We start from the raw sequence: 22,147 nt of genomic DNA on the forward strand, positions 1-22,147 counted from the left end.
TCCCACCTTATAATATCACATGCCACTCACTCTCTCACTTACCATCACCTCTTCACTCATCGTTATCATTTTCTCCCACTCCCCTACATGTCCCAAACTTTCTCCCTCCATTACCTATGCCTCAATTTCTCTCTCTCCTTCACATGCACCCCCACCCTCGTCTCCTCTCACCATCCCTCATACTCACCCTCTCTTACTTCCTCGCAAGCTCCCCCCCGTCTTACTTCCTTCTCTTCTTTCACTTTCTCCTACTCTCCCTCATGCCTTCTCCCCTTCTCCCTTCACATGCTTCCATTCTTCCCTCCCTCACTGCCCCTCCCCCCCTCTCTCTTCCTCTCATACCTCCCCCAGTTGCCAGACAACAACCACAACAAACCCCTCCAACCCACCCACCACCATTACCACCACATCACCTGCCAGTATTGATTTCGCCACCACCTATCTAGTCAATACTGTACAACAATTACATCAAAACCATCATTAAACTAATTTACATACCACTTACTTGCCGTGAAATCACTTCTTACAACACTATCATTGTCCTAAAATAAAACAAATTCCATATACAAATGCAGTACTAGATACAAACATGTCACTTTCCTCATACTATTCATTCAACGTATCACACAGCAGTTGCAATAAAGGACTTAGTTATTTGGCAAAACATGGATAGCATTAACTAGCAAAACAAATACAAAAATATAATAAACCAAGCAATCAACTATGCCATAACATGCAAAAATACTGTAAAATTTTGATATCTTTTACTTACAATATATATATATATATATATATATATATATATATATATATATATATACAGTATATATATATATGTGTGTGTGTGTAACTTAGGTATATAAGCATAAACGAAGTAAAAACACAGTACAGTACATACAGAATAATAAATTAGGGTGATTCAGCTGTATGTGGCCTTTAGGGATCTAAATCCTTGGGGTGGTTGGGGCTCATTGCTCACAGAATGCTGCTCAGAGTACAACAAAAGGTCACGCTTACGTTAAATTTCACTAAATAGCTTAGCCCTAAGTCCCTATGCTCTTGACTGGGGCAATAATGAACTAGATGAAGGATGAATGTACTAATGACAATATTTTATTTACCATAGTAGTGAAGACTCATGGTGAAATGGTTGATATAGGTTTAAGGTAGCTGTGATGGCACTGGTGGTGGTGCAGCTAGTGGTTGTGGAAAATACGGTAGCAAAAAATGGTAGTGACAGCTGCAGCACTAATGATAATATTAGTGGTGGTTGTGGAGATGGTCGTGTTTGAGAAAGTGGTGGTAATGGTAAGGGCACTGGTGATAACTGCAGTGGTAGTTGTGATAATGGCAGTTGTGATGGTATCATAAACAATATTTTCCACTTACCACATGCATTCCAAAACTCAAAAGGAAGAGAGGAAGAACTTGCTGACCAATAAAAACTGCAGATCTACTCATATTGGTGCTGCCTGAAACAAAATTAAACAAAAAATATAAGGAAACCCAAATGGCAACAAAAGCAACTGAAAATAGAACTAAAAATGTATTATGTAAATATGACTTGTGTCATTTCTGTTAATATAGTAAGCAACAAATGCATTTTTTTTTTTTACTACAACCCTTTGACTACTGAAACAGTTGGCATCATCCTAACCTACTTTCCCACCTAATGATGAGGTGAGGAAGAATTTAGATGCAAGGGAAGAGAAAAAACAAATGCATGAATACTATCAACAGCATGCCCAATGAAATGAACTGCAAATCCACTCCCACATTACTGAGGCCCCAACTGCCTACATGGGGACCTTCAGGATTGAGGCTTCAGAAGGGAAATGGCTAAAGACTGTGACATATGGGGAGCAGCCATCAGGAGAATAGGTTTATGTATGTTAACCTGGTATATGGTCTCAATATAACAATGTACTGTACCTGTGCCCAGGACACCTCTCTTACAACAACAATGGCTGGAATCACCTAAAGAGTCATCAACACTAAGCCATCAACTTAAACTTTATTCCTCAATTTTCTACATAAACACAATACATAACTGCTGCACACTGAACTCATACTGGAAACTGGAACACACAACTGTAAAAGAAAGTTAAAGCTGGAAAAATATAAACCAGTAACTTTCCTCCAACACAGCTATCCAAAACAATGCTTTGTCCTCCTATAAAAAGGCAGTCCTCATTTTAAGCCTGGGATACATTCTTAAACAGTCATTTTTCATACAACTGGTGAAGCCATGTAAATTAGAGAAAATATATTCTTATAAGAAGCAAACAAAATTTAATAAAAAAGTTTGGTGTACCTTGATGTAACGAAAAAAAAAAATAATAATAATTACAATGAGGACATACTGTGTACAAGGCATAGTGCATAAAATGTCAACTGGCATTGGGCAAAAATTTTTCACTCTTGCCAGTTAACAAGGATCCTAGCACCTCGTACTTGCCATCTTATTTCTGCACATGCCATGTTAATATGCTCTTGTATGTTATTTAAGCAGTGGTGTTGATATCCAAAAGAGTCCAGTGTACAAAAAATATATTGCTAATTAAGTACTAGAACAACTGCTTACCTAACATGAATATGGGCATACAGCACCGCCTCTATTTAGGACTTATTGGAATGTGTCGTGTTTGAGACTTTAGTGCACCATGTCTCATATGTACAAATGTATAACATCTAGTATCACAATCATCAATTACTTGGAACAAAATGGGCAGTACCCATACTGTACACGACTTGCCTTCCTAACACAGTTTCTTTTATATATGGGATATGTAAGATCTAGAATCAGCAGGGAAACAGAGGAAGAACTAATGAAAAATGGGCACACATCATTCCAAGCTAACCTCCATCTTACTCTCCCACCCATATATACACCTCTTCCTTAGTCTTCATCCTCATCACCCATTCAACCTCACTTCTAGACTCTACTTATCAAACTTATGTTATCCATGCACTCACTGTCACCACCCTAACTGTGTCCATGTATCTAAGTTGGCCCATTAATTTCGCCATGTATCATTAATTCCATGCACAGCCCTCAAGTAGCATTCCTATCACCATCAGTCATGATTTTAGTCACTAAAGCAACATACATTTTACTTCATCAGCATGTCGTATGTGCAAAATCACACTCAGTTACTATCCTACCATCATTTCCTACAGCAACATAGGGTTGGCAGGGTTCATAAAGATGAAGCGTGAAAATGATCTACAGAGTACCCGGTCAAATGTGCCTTACTCGTATGTCCATTCACTCATCACTCATACCGACAATTCACTGGAGGAGTAGCAGTTGTTGCAGCCCCAGGCTCAACTGAACCCAGTAGACTGCATGCTAAAGATTCTCTCCTTCCCTTATTGATCGTTCTTCTTTTGGAGAATATGGAGGGATATTAGGGATACTTGTGCAGAATAACTGGGCAGTGAAGGAGCTCTATTATACTGATGCCACCACATCAAGGCATTCCTCTCCACTGCCACACCAAAAAGGTAAATGTGGAAGAGCAGTGTTCAGTATGGTGTGATGATTCTTAGCCAGGACTACATTATGTGCAATTGTAGCCATGATTTTTTTTTTCTTCAACATACATACCCATCTCTACTGCTGTATTTATTTAATAACTTACTGTATCACAGTTATTCACATCTATTTCCTTTTTAAGTCTTCTCTTTTTCAACATCATCAGCATACAAAATTTTGCTTTTCATAGTTTCTAAACATTTTCCAAAACATTAAATAACATAAAATAATGAGATTTGGTGGAGTTTCTTACCTTTTCACTTTAAACTAACATCACTGTGAATCATATCAACTACTGAAGATTGGTTTGTCTAAAGTTAAGCCCACAAACAACCAAAATAGACTAATACTGAACGAGTAGCACCTCCATGTGTTACGTATTTATACACTTCAGTATGAAGATTTTTTTTTTTTTTTTTTTTTTCACTACCACCAGACTGCTTTATTCAGTTATATTATTCAGCACTAGTACTGGAGCAAGGCTACATCTGTCCCCTCCAGACTGAAAAATTGCATCCCCCGCAAAAAAAAGTGTCCTCACACTGAATGGGCTACAGAAGGCACTAAACACTATCATCATGAGTTGGACATTGAGAAAAAATACCAGTAACTAATCTAATTTAGAATATGAAGGCACTTGATCTAGATGTTCAATAACAATAAGATTAAATGCAATCAAGTTTACATACATGTCATGCTACAGAGGCAAAAGTCTACCTACTATTCACAGAGCATGTCTATCACTTTCCTCTCCAATGCATCACATCAAAGAGAATCAACTATGGGCAAATAGCATGCCATGTCATTCTCTGCTTGGGAATATTTGCTTGCAAAGGAAAGTGAGAGACAGAACAGTTGAAATATTAGGGTGGATTTTGTCCCCAACTACAGTTATGCCCGTACTTTACACGACTCACCAGAAGATGGCACGTAATTTTCTTTTTAGTTCACTCATCAGGCACATATTTTGATGCAGTTTCTGTGAGACTTTCTGCATCAGCCTCATCATCTTCATTAGGCTCATCCACATCTGGAAAGTGCTTTTTCAATATATCTCTAGCATTTTCAGATGCATCTAGATTGTCCAAATTATGCTTTATTTCAAACAGACAATCTAGGCCATCACACTCTTGTATATGATCCTTGATGATCTCAACATGTTCATCATGCTGTAAGAAAAGAAAATATACAGTATCACTAAAAGTATGTTATGAAGGTTAACTCCACTCCGATGACATTTTCCAGACGTAATTCAGTTTAATGCATCTGGTGCTAGCTTAATTTGAAAAATGTCATCAGAATGGAGATGTTAAAGGTCTGCAGTACCTGAACACTTACAAATCATGTTGGAAGACTAAAATGAACCAGATACCATAGTAACTGACTATAGTGACCAAAGGTAATTCATTCCCACCTCATTACTATGGCTCATTGAATTTCCTGCAACTACAGCTTAGTATCCAGGTTGTGTAACAGCAGAGTCAGGTACTCAAAACATACTGTACCTCCATCATTGTTATGAGTGTGGTGAGGGCTAGCATGATGATGTTTTGGTCAGATATGCGTGTCAGAAGCCCCACCATTTCCTTCACCACATCATGTTGCACCAACACTCCCACCTGCTTCTCTGACCCTCCCACCGCCATGTTTGACACTGCCCATGTCGCCTCTTTAACCACTTCAAATTCATCCTGGAGGGAAATTTGAGTTAGGCAGTGAAGATCAGATTAGCTGGCAAAATAAACCAGTCACTATCGTTATCAACATCAACATTCTCCACATCAATGTTATCACCATCTTCATCACTATAACACAAGTTCTCACATCAGAAAGGTGGGTATGGAAGTCACCATCATCACAGTCATCATGTACCTGATTCCTAACACAGGATGTAACATCACATATCTTTGTCTCACTCCAGCACTTATACTGAACCATTCACTTAGAACAAGTTGAAGTGCCCTATGAAAGTGAAATTCTATACAATTAAGTTTGCTGTACTATACACTGTCAACTTTAAAACTGTCTAAAATTGCCAGCTCTCCATCTTTAATGTTGAAACAACAGATTAGCACTAGAACACAGTTCTATTCATGATATGCTATGGGGAGGATGTACAGCAATATCAATGTCCTATTCTGACACTATGCAACGGAGAAAAAGCTGCGGAATGACAAAGATCCTCATCAGGTTAACCCCTTTAATTTGATGTGTTATGCACTTTATTCTTCCTATCACCAGATGACTGTATTCATTTTAAAAAGACTCTTCAAAACCGGAGAGGTTTGAGACAGGTTTCATTTACCCCTTCATTACAAAATGTCTCTCAGAAGCTGACTAAACCTGTCTGGGGGTAGCACGGATACGTCAATAAAATGTCATCAGACTGAAGGGATTGCACATGTACAGTAGACTGCAAACTGCAGCACAATTCTGAAGCTTACATATCTAATGATTTCCAGCAGTGTGGGTAATACTCCATCATCCAGCAGCATCTGTATCTGTGCCACTGTCCCAGCAGAGATGTTAGAGAGTGCCCAGGCCACCTCCTTGCGGGTCCTGGCTTTGTCGGCAGCCTTGAAGATGCTGTGTAGGACAGGTACAACTCCTGCCTCCAAGGCTTCATCAGTCTGTGAGCATACAACTGACTTTTTATTATATGTTTCTCATACTTTTATGCCTGCCTTTCCTGTCTTTGCATCCTAATCATCAACTGGGATGTACAGTACCAAATATACTGTATAACAATAAGCCTGTACACCCATCTCTTAAATATACAAACCTAAACATCCACCTCAAAAAAAAAAAAAAAAAAAAAAAAAAAAAAAAGCATCATTCCCCTAATTAAATGCAATGCAGTAGTCTACGTTACAGTATACAGTATGTTAGGAGGGTTTTCAAATAATTTTTCCATAAAACCAGTAGTGTAAAAAGGAGCAAACTGGCAAATCAGTTCTACAGAAAGCAATGAAAATTGCTGCACTCCAAGGAGAAAGTCTTTAGATGAAAAGCTGGATGCCTCTGGCAACATCTTTAAATATGTACCCTTTTCTTTCTTCCTCCCCCCCCCCTTTTTTAAAATTTATATCACCTCTGCTATATACCATAAATCTGTCATCCCACTGCATTAGCTTGGCCAGTGAGCAGTACCGGTGACCTGCACCACCTTTTACGTATAAACTTTTTTTTTTTCACTTCCCCCCCCCCCAGCAAAACAACCACAAGTGACTATAAATTGCAGCAATATAATGAATGCTACAAGTGTTCTTAGTACTTATTTGTTTTGAGAATTCGTCCATGTCGAAGATGTCGGTAAATCTTAAGTCCAGAGTGCAATGGCTAACAGGCAATTTTCTGCAATAAAGTACTGTATATTCATTCATATAAACTACCTAAAAAGTGGTCAAAAAAGGCTGCATATGAAGACTTACAGCAAATACAAATCTATGCATCAATATCCTTTGTCAGTAACAAACCTAAGATTTGAAGCATCTGAGGAAGTACAGTACAGTACAGTATTTACTATGAATATTAAAAAAACTACAATAATTTTCAGGATATAAAAGTATCCATGGTGGTTAATTATTATCAGAAACTAAGGTTTCAAGTACTTTCATTTAATATTCACTGTAGTCTGACTGTGAAATATATGGCAGCAGTATGAGTGAAACCTACCATCCATCCATCCATAATCCAATTCTATGTTGCCCCATGAGGAGCTTAAGAGTCTGGGGTTCGGCAAGTTGGTCCTGACATGTAAGATGCGAGTGACCAGCCTCACTCATCCCTCAGTGGCATTATGTGAGCAATAAACCCCAACCTCCCCTTGGATATAAACCTGCACTGGCTCAATCCGACTGGAGCACCATAATTACTCAACAAACCACCAGGTGCCATAATTTGGTCATATGGTACCACCAAGTACAATAAATGGTTTCCTGGTGTACAGGAAACCATTTGGCTTGTCACTCAGTGTACAGTCACCCATAAGCAGAAGGAAGAGGAAAGAATGAATGAAAGAAAGACAGAAGAGGAAGGAAGGAAGAGAGGAAAGGGCAGACACCCAAAGCGGTACTACATCGATTGAGTGGATGGTGAGCTACCTACAGATAATTTTAGGAGGCTTGGGAGACTAGCCTGGAAATGAAAGGATTAATGATGGCTAAATCTAACATCTTAAGTTAGAAAAAATTCTCCTAACTAAATAATGTTGAGTGGTCACTGCAAAATAAATTACAAAATACATCATAGACTGCACGAGTTAAATTACAACCAACCTGAAGATCAGTCCCAGAGACAATGTTTCCGATAATGCCAGCTGCTACAGTCACAATACTCTCATCTTTGTCCTTCATAAATGGGATAAGGATTGGAACAACACCTCCATCCACCACCAACTGGATGGGTCCATTGGTGTGTTGTGTCATGTATTTTAGGCACCACAGGGCATCCTCTGTAATGGTATGGGTAGAAATAAACGCTGCATTAAAGTAAGGCAGTCCCTCTCGCTCTCTTTCTCTCAGGTTGTGTGTGTGTACAGTATATCCATTCATGCAGGTGTGTGCATACACTGGTAACTCTCTCCAGTACAGTACTTACTCTTTACTTCCTTATCCTCACTGACCAAACACACCTCCTTCAGGGTATCCAGGGCAAGTTTCATATCCTCATGAGTTAGGTGAAAGTCTTTGAGCCTGAATATGTTGCTCAGAGCCCACGTTGAGTTGCGCAGGGCAGCAATCTGATGGACAGAGATATAGTGATAAAATTCACCTTCAGTACTGAGACACTATTTATTTTATTCTTCCCATCTAAAGACTTTTATTCTGCTGCATGAACTGACTATAGATATCAAGAAAACTAATGTTATTTGGTTGATGAGGTTATTCAGTCAGTTCAACATGCATGAAGTGCCAAGGTCTCTGAAGTGTTTAATATTCTGCAAATCTACTCAAAATGTCTGCACTGTGCACTGTTTCAGCCACATGATGATTGCAGGCCAAGGATGGAACAGACTAATAACCAACATGGACTGACACCACCACCACCACCATAATCAAGATGATTACAATGGCAACACTATCACAATGATGAACGATACACACTGACACTATAACTCACAGAAGCTTTCTGTCTGATCCAAGCAACAAGCGGCGTAAGGAATCCGGCCCCCACAACTGCATTCCTCAAGTTCTCCGCGTCAGCAGCAACATTGGCAAGCGCCCATGTTGCTTGGTCCTTCACCCTATCCTCACAAGACTCCATCAGGTGCACCAGAGGCTCGATCAGTCCAGCCTCTGTTCAATCAATCACTTCAGATACCATGCTGCTTCTTAACCTCTTTGATGATGAATTTTTTTATTTTATCTACAATGCCATCATGCTGTTTTATTCAACTTTAGGTGGAATCTCCAGTCAAGACGGGGCTAATGAAGGCGATATCTAACCTATCCACTTAGAAAAAAATCCACAAGCTGAATAAAGTTGTCCAGACATTGTATAAATCAAATACAACACCACAATGATGAGGTTAAGGAATCCCTACACTAAGGTTGGTCATGGTACAGCTGATGTGTTTTATGGCCTGTATGATAAACAAATTCTCAAAACCAACTAATTAATTCAAACCACTGATGGAAACTGCTGGGAAAAAAATATCAAATATGTACAGCAATACAGTTTATAACATTGAGACCCTCTGCAGCTCAGTTATAAGTAAGAAATTATTTCTAAAATATTTAGGCCTTTAAAGGTGTTTCACTTATATCGGTGTCATTATTAAGCTGATAAATGAAAACTTCTTTTACGACTGTGATTAATCATAAATGAATGATGAGTGAATGGAAGCATGGCCCATTGGACTGGGCAAATTTGGGCTGTCTGGACATTGCTACTCCTCACCCTGCCCTAGGGTGGGAAAGGAGGTCCAGATGATGATGATGATTAATCATAAACTGCAAAGAAGTCAGAAATGAGTGCTTTCTGGATTTTTTGAACACGGGGATAAATACAACCACCATTAACACCTTCACTACTAGGGAGATCTAGGGTGGATGAACTCGTCTGGTAATAAAGAAAAGCTACAAATACACATTACCAACCTGACGGGTTAATTGCATGGTGTGCCACTCACCTGCCACTGCCTGTGTCTGCTGTGACGTCCCTGAGGCAATGTTTGTAACCACCCATGCTGTTTCAAAAAGTAGGTCGTTGTTCCTGCAAAATTAAATCACTGATTTCCTCCTGTTCCTCTCTGATATTGCATAGTACTTTGCTACAAACAAAAGACAATGAAACTATCAATATTCATACACTCCAACATTTACAATAATGAATGACATGCACGTTTCATTTATTTATATCAAATACCAAGGTGAAACTGGGAAAATGCAGTTATATATGACTAAATCTTTACCAGTATTCACACAAACTGCAACTCAGTTCAACAGCAAGTCTGGATTTAGATAATCATTAACTAGTGAATTTCTCACATTCCAGCCAGATTTTGACATGCCATAAAATTACTTATATGCATGGCAATTATAATTAAATAATTTACAAGCCCCTCTATCATCACTTACCACTGTTTCATACTACGATTCCAAGCCACTCATCATAATCATCCTGACCCCTCTATCCTGCCTAAACATGGAAGGATTTAGTACCAATGAGAATATACAGATGCAAGAGAGTTAAAGGTGTGAACATTATAGAATGTGAAATGGAACAAATATTCTCACATTCCACCCCCCTAAAACCCGGCTTTAGCTCATACACCCAATTATCAATTATTAATCTTTCAATAGAGATGCACTTCACATATACCTGTCAGATCAAGCCACTGCATCAGCTGAGCTCTACACTAAAAAGCAATAGGGTAAGCACAAACTAAACCTTCTAACTTACACACTGTGCTTCAAGTTCTGGGCTGCAACCTTGAGTACTCCAGCTTCTAGGAAATCATCAATTGGTGGGTTGTTTTCAAGAGAGAGTAACTGGCGGGCTTTGACGGTAGCTGCCAGCTTGGTGGCGGTTTCAGTGTCAGCAGAGGAGGTGCTGTCAGTGTCTGTGGTGGACTCGAGAGTTGTGGTGGCAGGACCAGTGTTAACCTCAGGATCAATGACAGTCTTAGTTGGGCTGGAAGTGGCCACACTGGTATCAGTGGCAGCCATACTGGTATCAGTGGTAGTGGTGGCCATATTGGTGTTAGATGTGGTACCGACTGTATTGGTATTAGTAGTGGTGGTTGATGTATTGATGTCACTGGCTGCTGCATCAATGCCAGAGGTGGCAGTGGTGCTGGTGTCAGTTGTGGCACTGTCAGCTAAAGTGACACCAGCATTATCACTCTGCTCACAGACTGGCAGGGCACCACCGGCCATCTCCAATACAATCTGTTTAATTACTGTTTTTCTTTCATCATCCTGGGAGGAAGTATACAAATTAAAAGTATGTTACCCTGGGAATGGGGCATAAACAAATATACATCATTCTCATCATACTTGTAGAGGGGAAGAGAAAGGACTAAATTCACATCTTAATCTCATCCCAAAACAGTGTAAAAACAAATTTACAACTCATATTCATCATCCTTCACAATAAACCTTGGTCTTACCTTCTTATCTTCTGACACTTCTGGAGATGATACATTTCTTGCAGACTGGAAAAGAAGCAATATATATATTTTAAAAAAATACATATACAGTAGTACAGTATTAAAGCCTCAACTAAATAATGAAAATCAATTAAACTGTATTTCTAATGCTTCAACACCAGTTACACAATCTATCTATCTATTGCCATACGCCATAATCCCGTAAGAGGTGGCCATTTGACTTTAAGTTATTTGTTTTACGGGGAGGGGCACTAACCCTCCACCAACCCACTTGCTGACAAGCAGGGAGCACGTATGGTTTGGTTAATATGGTTACCACCCAGCATTGTAAATGGTTTCTTGGCTTGCAGGAAACCATTTGTCTTGTCACTCAATGTAAAGCCACCTGTAAAGGAAAGAAAAGCAATAAGAAGTGACAGGAAAGTTGGGAGAAACAGCAAGAGAGGAGGGCAGGCACAGAAAAAGAATGATAAAGATTAAGGAAGTAGGCAACACTAGACCAAATGAGTGGATGATGGTCACCACAGTTCTACAAAATTACACAAATTCAAAGTACTGTATCCATCCATCCATCATCCAATCCTACGTTGCCCCATGAGGAGCGTAGGAACCCAGGGCTAGGCCGTTGGTCCTGACATTTAAGATGAGACTGAACTGTAAATAATAGAATGTGTGTGCATTTATAACAATCTAGCATATAAATATTACTCTGTGCAGAGACCAATTCAGCTTAACTAGTACTGTATTGCACATTGTATAAAAAGGGACAACAGCTTAATCCTTCAAAAGCAGTGTGCAAAGCATAAAACAATCATTATCAGGACATCTTCATCATCATCATCACAACTGTAGCTAATGCCTCATCACATTTAACCTTACTTCAGTTAGAGCTACTGCATACAAATGGAATAACAGCATTAACCAGATACTGTATCGGTTGCAATACACAGAACTAACATAATAAAAATATGAATGTAAAAAGTATAGTACAAGGAAAAGACATTCCACACATTAACATACAATGAAACAATCATCATTAATCGTAACTCATTACATTCAAGTGGGGTAAGAAGATCCTGAATTGTGCTCTTTTATTTCTGAGAATATGAATGAGAAAATGAATGAAAGGTGATGTACAATATCTCTCCCCCTTCACCTCCTGTGCTACAAGAGGCATGAGTCTGCTGGCAACAAAACTACTGAACTGAGTGGTACCATATCCCTACGCTAATACAAAGACAGAGTTTCTCGCTCCCGTACTAAACCTTTTCAGTTTGTACCTTTAACAACATGCAGGAAATTGATGTATGCATACTCAAACTTGGGGAAGCAAAGAACACTGTGTGCAACATGTATTTTAGGACGAAGAGTATGCTGATTACAATCCCTCTGTGCTAGAGGATCTTTATACGTGGCATGTGTTAGGAGTGTAATCCTGTATTGTAGTGAGGCTTGGGCAGTAAAGGAACAGGATATTCATAGGGTCAAATGTAAATGAATGTGCAGTGCATCCTTGAATGAGAGGCCTGGGGGGGAGTGGGAGGCTAAGACTGTGTAATGTTGAGAGGAAGGATGGGACTTGAATGTGTTAGTATTGTGATGAAGCTGGGTTGATTGAGATGGTTTGCACACCCTGAGAAGATGGAGGATGACAATTAGGTGCGGAAGGTGAGAAATGTGAATATCAAGGGTAAGGTTTAAAAAAAAAAAAAAAAAAAAAACTGGGAGTCAGAGTGTGACCTCAGCAATAAGAGATTGAATTGGGAGGCTGCCAAACACTGAGCACCATGGAGACTTGCCATTAGGTGATCAAGGCCAATGCATGCATGCAAGCATGTTGGGGTCTTTAAACCATACGATACAATGATATGACAAAGCACTAAGTTGTTTATCTAAATTATCTAATTCATTACTGTACAGCTCTATTTGTGTAATTTCAACAGATTGTGTATATTCTCTCTCTCTCCAAAACCTTAGTAGAGATTTACAAACAAAACATGCAAATATCACTCATGTATGGACTTCCGTGTGAAAAGGTTTCAGGCTGGAGGGTAATACTTTTGTTATAAATTTACATAACTCCAAATCTAGGTTGTCTTGTCTAACTTTTTTTTATTCTTAATACAGTATAGCAGTTAAGTATTATTTGTAATCATAATTACATATACAATACAGCATATAGGCATAAATAAATGCTAAAAATCTGGCAAGGATTAACAAAGACTAAACAGATATACTGTATACTGCACAACACGAGAGCACTTACCAATACATCTTCTTGAGGTGGTGATGGTGATGGGGCAGGCTGGAGGGGAGAAAAACATGATTTTGTAAAGTAAACTACAAACATACAGTACTGTACTATGCTCACATTTTGGGTGTATGGTGCACTTACTGAAAATAAAACCATACAGTTCACTTACATCCAATGCATGAAACTTTAAAAATGAGGCATCAAACAAAGTACCAAATTAAATATGACAATTTTATTCAAGAGCTGGCTAAATATTACCTGACAGTATAGGTAGACCTCATTCAAATTAGTTTTCTTTACTTCTTTATTAAGCTGGTGATAATTTACCTCTTATTTTCACTTCAAGTTGTTTATGAATCACTATTAAGTTGCTCTGAAATTAGAAACAAAGGCATGTATTATGGTATAAATTTTGTCGTTGTTCATACATGTCCTAAATGTAAGTTGATGACTGCCTGTACTTGTAATGATGCCAAGTCATTAAGCTCTCGATACCATCAGACTAACGTTCAGATAAAGGGAGATCTTATCTGTCTGAAATTACTCCAGTACCTTCCATATCCTTAATATTATAAGATGGAAATATCATCTGGTAATGGCAAAAATAAAACAAACAAAGGATCAATGCAGTCACGGAATTAATTAAGTGAACATCAACTGGGCACCCTTCCCAGGATGATAAAGGCTTGTGAACAGGAAAGAGGTTTGCCTTACCGAATGTCGTTTGCCAGAGCCGGGAGGAACCTGGGGTGAAGAGAACCTCACATCATACAAATGGATTTGTTCTGGGACCAGGGTGACAGACTTACTATTAATTACTTGTCATAACTGGACTTTCTTTTGCAGGAGGAACAAGGAAAGTACTTATTCTTCTCATGACATTCTTATAAAACAAAATCTGTTATATGACAACTACAAGTTTAAGAGTGTTGTATCAAATCTTCCCATGTCACATTCTTCCAGCAAAAATATACCCTACTTACAACAAAGAACTGATATTTTAGTGAACATATGCCCTGGCCTGTAACTATCCAACTGTATGTCTATTAACCAAAAACATAGTTCCATCAGCATCTCAACCAACATTACAGACCATCATTCTCATTACTGTAATACAGTAATCATCATCATCATCCTAACCCAACTTCTATCTATCTTTCTATCTATTGCCTGATGCCTTCACCCCATAAGAGGAGACCACAAACAAACTGCCTCACAGTCATAAATATTACTTCTGAAATAGGCCTATCTTCTCATATAATCTAACATTGTGTCTTTTCTTTTTTCTTCCTCTCGACTCTCTGCCTACTAACCTAAGCCACTACAGTATTTCATTCTTCATTTCGCCCATTTTATGTCAACACAAAACTGATATTTCAATAGCTTGATACTCAGTCTTCATATGAGAATCTTAACCCTTTCAGCACAAGGATATCACTTCTTGTTCCTACCACATGATTATACTCAGCTTAGGATAGCAACCTAGCTGTGTAGAGCAGGGAATGATGAAGGCTACAGGTAACCCCTTAAATCTGAATGGTGTCTAAAAAAAATCAGGGTATCAGACAAGTAAAAAGTTATCATCATAGTGCAGATGTAAATCAATCCCTTCAATAACTTCACACACTAACAACTCACCTCGTGACTCATGGGTGACACAATGGGGGAGGGTGTGGATTCAGGGGATGGGGGTTCCTCCACAGTCCCTCCCAGCTCATCCTCTCTTGTCTTCAACTCACCTAGCATCTCTCGAGCTTGACCAATCTTTGGCAGAGGGTTGTGGAAGGAGCTGAAATTTTATCAATAAGCAGTTAACTGAATTTTGGTAATGGCAGAAAAACTGTAACACTTCCATCATCAGTACCACCATTATAATCATTTTTACCCTAATTCTCACATAAGAAATGGGGTGAGGCAGGATTAAAAAAGTGAAATTGTTCTACAGCTGAAATATGAAACAGCATGCTCAATGAAATGGGCCAAATAATCATTTACACTTCACCCAAGGCTTTGAAATCTTAAGAGTGCTTACCATTAATAGCAGTCAAAGCAATGTCAACTTAGCAGTTCATCATCATCCTACTCAAGAATCCAATAATTTCACACAAAGGGGTAAAATCCAAAAATGATGAAACAAAACTGAAATTATCAAAGTGCCCACTAAAACAGTCCATACATCCTTTTACTTTTCATTGCTCCAAAATAAAAAGAAGTTCAGCACTTCCAAACTCCTGGGTGCATTTTCTGACAAACATGACCAATGTAAAATCACATCTGGAAATGTGCCCAATACGTACGTCCTGGGTGGAGTAGGGAGAGGGGGAAGCCTATTGGAGTGGGGGCGGTGGACAGCCGAGCCTCCAGGGGTCCTTGTGGCAGGGGGATGTTCTCCTATCCTCACTCTGTGCACTTGTCTTGGCCCTGGGAAAGTATTTATAAAGAATTTTTACTCATTTCTATTTCCTCAAAGCAGTCATTTTCAGAAAATCTGCTTGGTCATTTTCAATTTAGTATTCAATCTAGTCAGTCTTTTAAATATTTGGTAACTCTGAGTAACATGAAAATGTAATGAAAAACTCTTATACAAAACTTCAACTTAAGATACAGCCCCTGGTGTACTGTGTGAATCTTCCAACTGTGATGGTGTTCAGTGCAAGGCTACAATACCTGTAGTGCTACAAAGTAAGCATGCCCTCACATTACGATGAGGAGATACGGTATTTGAAAAAATTCAACATATGAGAGATGCCTGTATATCAAAGCTATTATAACATGGGTTCAATGGGGATATTTTTTGGCCAAGGGTCACCCACCCAACAAAGTAGTTTCCAACTTGCCTAAACTGGTACGGTAGTTATTTCACTTCACTGCACATCACTTGCTGCTTACCATAAAAGAAAAGTAAAAATTTGTTTCAAACTCATTGAAGCTGGTACAGCTAGTAATTTCGCTTCACAGCACTTCACTTGCTGCTTGACCTCCAACACCACACTACTGTTCCATTACTAACAATAACACATCTGACAGTGATCGATCTGATGGCCTTACTGGAACAAAGAAATGACCAAGTCTGCATGTTGGCAATCATATCCAGCAAAAATAGTGATTGTATATCAACAAGTGGGGCTTCATACAGGAGCATAATGATCATATATGCCACATGCGATTGTGCTGTGTATTGAAAAAGGTCCTAATGTTTTAGTCATCGTATATGTGATTCATCGTATGCTGGTTTATTGTAAAAGGAGGATCTGCTGTATCTGGAGCACAACACTAGAGTCATCACAACCATGAGTGTTAACAGTGACAAAACTAACAATTTCAGGTTCCTACAACTCTCACATGGATAAAATCATATGGCATTAGGTGCAAAAGAATAATGAAGACTTCTTCACCACAAGGTAAGGCATATGGTAATTATCTCACCAGTGTACGTTCTGGATGGGGCATGGGTGAGGACAGATGAGGAGTATGGCCCCATCAAGTCCGAGGGTATTAGAGGTGGCAGTCTAAGCGATGCTGTCAGGGCTTCCAACTTCGCTCGACGCACCCTGATGGATTCCAACTGAGGAGGTAAATACAATGGATCAGAACTCAGGATTATTAACACCATCACTTCAATGAAGTATGAGAGTTACAGTTTATTCTTGCTCCTTCCAAATTTTATTCAACTTCAAGAGGTCTCTCTTACCACATGGGTTAATGACAGCTATACATCCCCACCACTTCCAAACATCTCTCTTATGCTGTATAAAACAATCTGATGGTAGCAAAAATGAAACCAAAATATATATCAGTGATGTGGTTTAAGTACAAGAGTTAAAAAATTCATTTTAACCTCTTCAGCACAAACTATATCCTATTCCTGTTAACTCCAGACTACTTCATTCAGTATGGAGAATTTTCTAAACTGTAGGGTTTAGAGAAAACCTCCTTCACTGCTACGGGACTCTCCTAAGCCGAATAAAATCATCTGGTGGCAAGAAATAACATAAGAATACTCATATACAGCTGCTGTTTACCATGTGTGTAGTTCCCAAACATGTAACTGCTGACACAGCACAGATCAGTTAAAAATACACCTTGTTATGAAAGAAACTTAAGTATCAATAAAACGGTACAGCTTAATGTAGCAAAACTACCTGAAACTGCTGAATGCAATCTGTCCACGGATGAAACAGAATATCACTTAGGAAGTTCTGATAGGCTAAACTACCATGATTTATAAATTGAGAACGCTCTTTAATAAAGGGCACAGACAAATGCACCCTACAAGGGTGAAGTAATAACTGCTATCTTATACATCCACTTAAAGTATATACTATATTAAAAAAATAAATAAATAAAATACAGTACAACAGTACAGTATTATAAGGTATAACTATAGGCACTGTATATGCAATATTAAGAATGACATGGTTCAGCTGATGCATTAAGCATTGTAAATAGAATAGCATCTTCAGTTAACTACAACACTTGTTCTGTACTGCTTTATGGTATGTATACTCACTTCCCTGGATATGCTGCTACTAATCATGCGCCTACGAGGAGGCCGAGAAGGTCTGGGTGACTGAGGAGACTTGGCTAAGCCCCGGGGGGACCCGTGGCGGGGCCTGGATGGGGCTCCTGAGGGGGCCATGACAGGGATAGATGCAGAGAGTGGTGCACTATCAGCCATCGCTCTGCTGGTCTGTCATCACACACTCACCCGCACAACTTGGCACAAACATTCTGTTTGAAAGACAATGTCACATGAGGCAAAACAACCTATTTATGTAACCCTTTCATCACTACAACTACTGTACTGCTAGGTACTGTACTATGAGAAAGGTGGTAGGTGGTGGTGACCATCATCCACTTGGTGTAGTGCTGTCCAACGTTTCCACTTTTTATAATTCTATTTTTGTGTGCCTTCCTTCCTTCCTACATTTCCACTTCCCTCCGATCACTTTTTATTCCTCTTCCTATTTCAAGTGGCTCTCCACAGGGTGACATGTCTAATGGTTTCCTCTAACCCAGGAAACCACTTACAAAGCTGTGTGGTAACCATCAAACCAGATCACTGAGTGACGTGGAGCCTACTATGATGCCCCTGTTGGCCTAACTGGGTGGAGACAAATGTGGCATCCACCCAGGAATTAAACCTCCACATTTTTTCCCCAACACCTTGCTGTGGAAAGGTACTGTGTCAACCACAGGGGGAACATCAGTTCACTGCATGGAATAGCTCTGCAGAGGCAGTTGCTTGCCTGTGGTTGATAGGTCTGCTCACCCAGACAGACTGGGGTTGATCGACACCAACTCAGAGAGAGAGAGAGAGAGAGAGAGAGCATTTCATCAAGGCGTGAATTGCGGCCACTGACAAGGACTAATGACCAAAATGGCTTCACCTTGCATGGCCCAGCCTGCAATTATTCTCACACCACAACAAAAGCCTCCCGCACCTTTACATCAGATTGCTTCTCATTCATCTTACAGAAATATTACGAAATTTAATCACCATCACCATTATCATTTTATTTGCGGCAGACATTATATACGGTGGGTACAGGAAGCAGCATGACCTCCTCCCCCCCACACACAAAAAAGACAACCGAACACCACCCTAATGGCAGTACAGCTAAGCTAACACCTGTAGGAATGTTATAAATGCAGCAGCTACACATTCTTCACACCAAATAGATATGACTGCAGTATTACCACGGTATGCATACTCAGAATAAGTGGTCTTGCTCCCTCTTTAATCATCATCCCCGACTAACCCACTTTCTCATAAACATTAGCATACCAAGCGAGTGCCAGTTACGACATTGAGCATACAAGCATTCACTTATTCACGCCTGATCTTTGCCTTACTTCCAACTAGTCAAATGTAAAGGAAACATCACGTCCACCTTATATAAAAAAAAGAAAAAAAAGAAAAAACGGAGTTGTTACATAAAACTGTAGCTGCCGTAAAGGCCTCCAAAGACGACGTACGTAACGATTTAAAATCCAGTCTGTGCTGGCAGTGGTGATTCTAAGTCTACTCACTCGATGTCGTGCTGCGCTCTGATGGCTCTACACTGAGTTACATGTCAAAATGCTTCCGAGTAACCGGCTAACCAAGTGACGCTTGGTGAGCCAGTGGGTTAAGGCGCTCCAGCCGGATGAGGCTCTTTAGACATTTACATGCAAGGGATGGTTGGGGGTTTAGTGCTGTGGCAAGCAAGGCTGGTCACCTTCGCCTTAACTGCAGGAGCTGAGTAGCCTAGCCCAGGGTTCCCACGCTCGTGATGGGGCAAAAAAGATTGGATGATCAGATACATTTACTAACTCCACAGCTACTAGTACAGTAATTAAATATCTGAAATTATCCAGAGGAGGCCTTTGCGATTACACACAATATATGCCTACGATAAAATTATGAAATGAGTTCAGTCAGTGGCGGTGACAGTAGTGGTTCCCAGAAAAAACAAGTCTATTATTAGTCTACCTGCCATGATGTTCACCAGGATATCAGAATATTAAGCAAAATATCCAACACTATCTAGAAAAGGCCACCAAGATGACATTATGAATAATAAACGGGAGAGGTGAGTGTGTGACGGTGGTCGTTTTCTGGGAATGTGTTGTGGGGTTGCTACGAGGCAGGGGCGACAACCATCCACCCGCTCAATACACCCTCACCACAAAAACACTGGAATTTCAACACCCGCATACTTAGCATATCATACAGTAAGATTAACTCCTTGAATCCGCCTGACTTTTTTGTTTATTCTTGACGATGCCAGACGATTTTATCTTAAGAAAGGAGTCTAACTGTGGAGGGGGGAGGGAAGGTGATCAATGTTGTAATTAACCCCTTCAGTCCGAAAAGTGTCCTAAACTTTATCAAATTCTCAGACGGCAATAATGAAATGTGAGAGACGCCCCGGGGTTTGAAGTGTTAATTTTAACTCTCTCTCTCTCTCTCTCTCTCATAAACGTAACAGCTATTGATTATTTCGGTTATTGTTCAGGCTAACATCTGACATTACCCTACTGAGACTGACCTAAATCTTTGGCTAACATTCACTACAGCCATGGATGGGCTACAAAGTGCCTTCGTTAACCTCTTCATTACGTGGGCCCTAAAATCGTGTCAGCAAAAGTAAAATAAAACGTCCTAGGGCAGATGGGGGTTAATCTAACGTTGTTATCAATTTATTAAGTATCGTTATATATTTTACTGCGGCTAATACGAAAGAATCCTTAAAAACAAAGTAAAACCAAGGGACTTCCCAAGCTCAAGAATAATTTTAATCTAAACCCTCTCGTTATTAGTCTACATCATGCAAATAGGAACTTAACTTAGGCAAACACCGAACATTTTGTCAAGCTGGAAATCCTAGCATTCAAAGGGTTAATTGAATAACAGTAACGATCAAGCAACTGACCAGAGATGCACAGGGACCCGTGCGTTAATATTGGCACCATTAATATTGTGACAGTTCGAGATGCTCTATGAAGTCCAGTAATGTGGGCTAGACAACCAATCCTGGCTCTACTTGCTCACACACCAAATCTGCACATATTTCTTTACAGATGCGCTTCACAAAATACCATACCTTCTACCATGTTCTATCGCAGCTAATGCCATACGATTTTATAAGTGATGTGTGTTATACTATGGAATGCAAACATAAAGTCATCATATATAACACGCAGCCAGGTGTGACAACCCCCTCCCTTTTTTACTCCGCCACAACCCCCTCGCCTCCCCTCTCCATCTCCTCTTCCTCATGAAATAAGCATCAACATGCACTCAACACATTAAGTTCACTCTACAGTCTAAACTGTGGACAACACTTTCCATGGCGTCTCTTCATCTTACACAATTAAGGCACTGTTCAACTTCCTGACTCCACCCTCACCACCTTCACCCCCTGCCTCCTTACCCTCGTTCTGCTTCACTCCCCCTCCTCTCCACTCCCTAGCACCTTCCTCTTCCTCCCCCCCCCTCCTCCCCCTGCCGCCGAGTGTTTATCACTCTCATTCCCACAATCCTAGAAACGTCCCTGAATAACTGAACAAGGTAGCGTGTCACAGATGCTTATGTAAAGGGGAACTGTACCACAGCTCCAAGTTTTGCTGTGTGTGTGTGTGTGTGTGTGTGTGTGTGTGTGTGTGTGTGCGGGGGGGGGGTCAAGTGGAGAAAGGACAGAACTGTGTTGCCAGGGGTGGGAAGTTGATGAAATACCTGTACCTAAACACCATATGAAGCCTCTTCAGTGACAATCCTCCTTGCTACTACCAGGTGAATATATTTAGTAAAGTCACTAAGTAACAGGGTACATGCCTACAACCCCTCCAATTCGAGGTGTCTCCTACGCTGAATAAACGTCTGGATGTGGGAAGCCGGGTAGTTAGGCCTGTACAATAACATCTTCGTTCAGTAGGTCCTAAACTGAGTACTTGACTCCTTGAGCGAGGGCAATGGACAACTTTCATTAAGCTGCTTATTACTCCAGGTCTTTCCAAAATAAGTTAAAAGTCTATTCGGCAGTCTGGGAAGAAATATGTATTCATAGCAATCCCTGAAAGCCTGCCAACCCGATCAGCCTTGTATCCACTCTGTACGTAAAAGGTGGATATACAACACTTGAGGTGGCTATTTTGCAATACCACTTACCGTCTCACTTAAAGGAAATGACTGATGCAAGAAGTCAACACGACGTTATCAGACATGTACTCTTACGTAATGCATGATACGTCTCAC

General features: G+C 39.9%; 1 protein-coding gene across 1 annotated transcript; it reads right to left on the reverse strand.

Moving 5' to 3' along the window:
* Positions 1–4,485: 4,485 nt before the first annotated feature.
* On the reverse strand, positions 4,486–18,085 carry LOC145414147 (uncharacterized). The gene is made up of 12 exons (XM_080283714.1): positions 17,918–18,085; positions 16,834–16,972; positions 15,705–15,828; positions 15,046–15,196; positions 10,445–10,962; positions 9,672–9,754; positions 8,660–8,835; positions 8,138–8,279; positions 7,816–7,991; positions 5,983–6,168; positions 5,044–5,229; positions 4,486–4,707 (listed from the first exon to the last, which is right to left on the reverse strand). Exons 1-12 carry the CDS (start codon positions 18,083–18,085, stop codon positions 4,486–4,488), a joined length of 2,271 nt encoding a protein of 756 aa, XP_080139840.1.
* Positions 18,086–22,147: the final 4,062 nt, after the last annotated feature.

This window comes from Coenobita brevimanus, chromosome 98, assembly GCF_032717465.1.
Source record: "Coenobita brevimanus isolate Jiangsu-jjx chromosome 98, ASM3271746v2, whole genome shotgun sequence".
In the NCBI taxonomy this organism is placed as follows: Eukaryota; Metazoa; Arthropoda; class Malacostraca; order Decapoda; family Coenobitidae; genus Coenobita; species Coenobita brevimanus.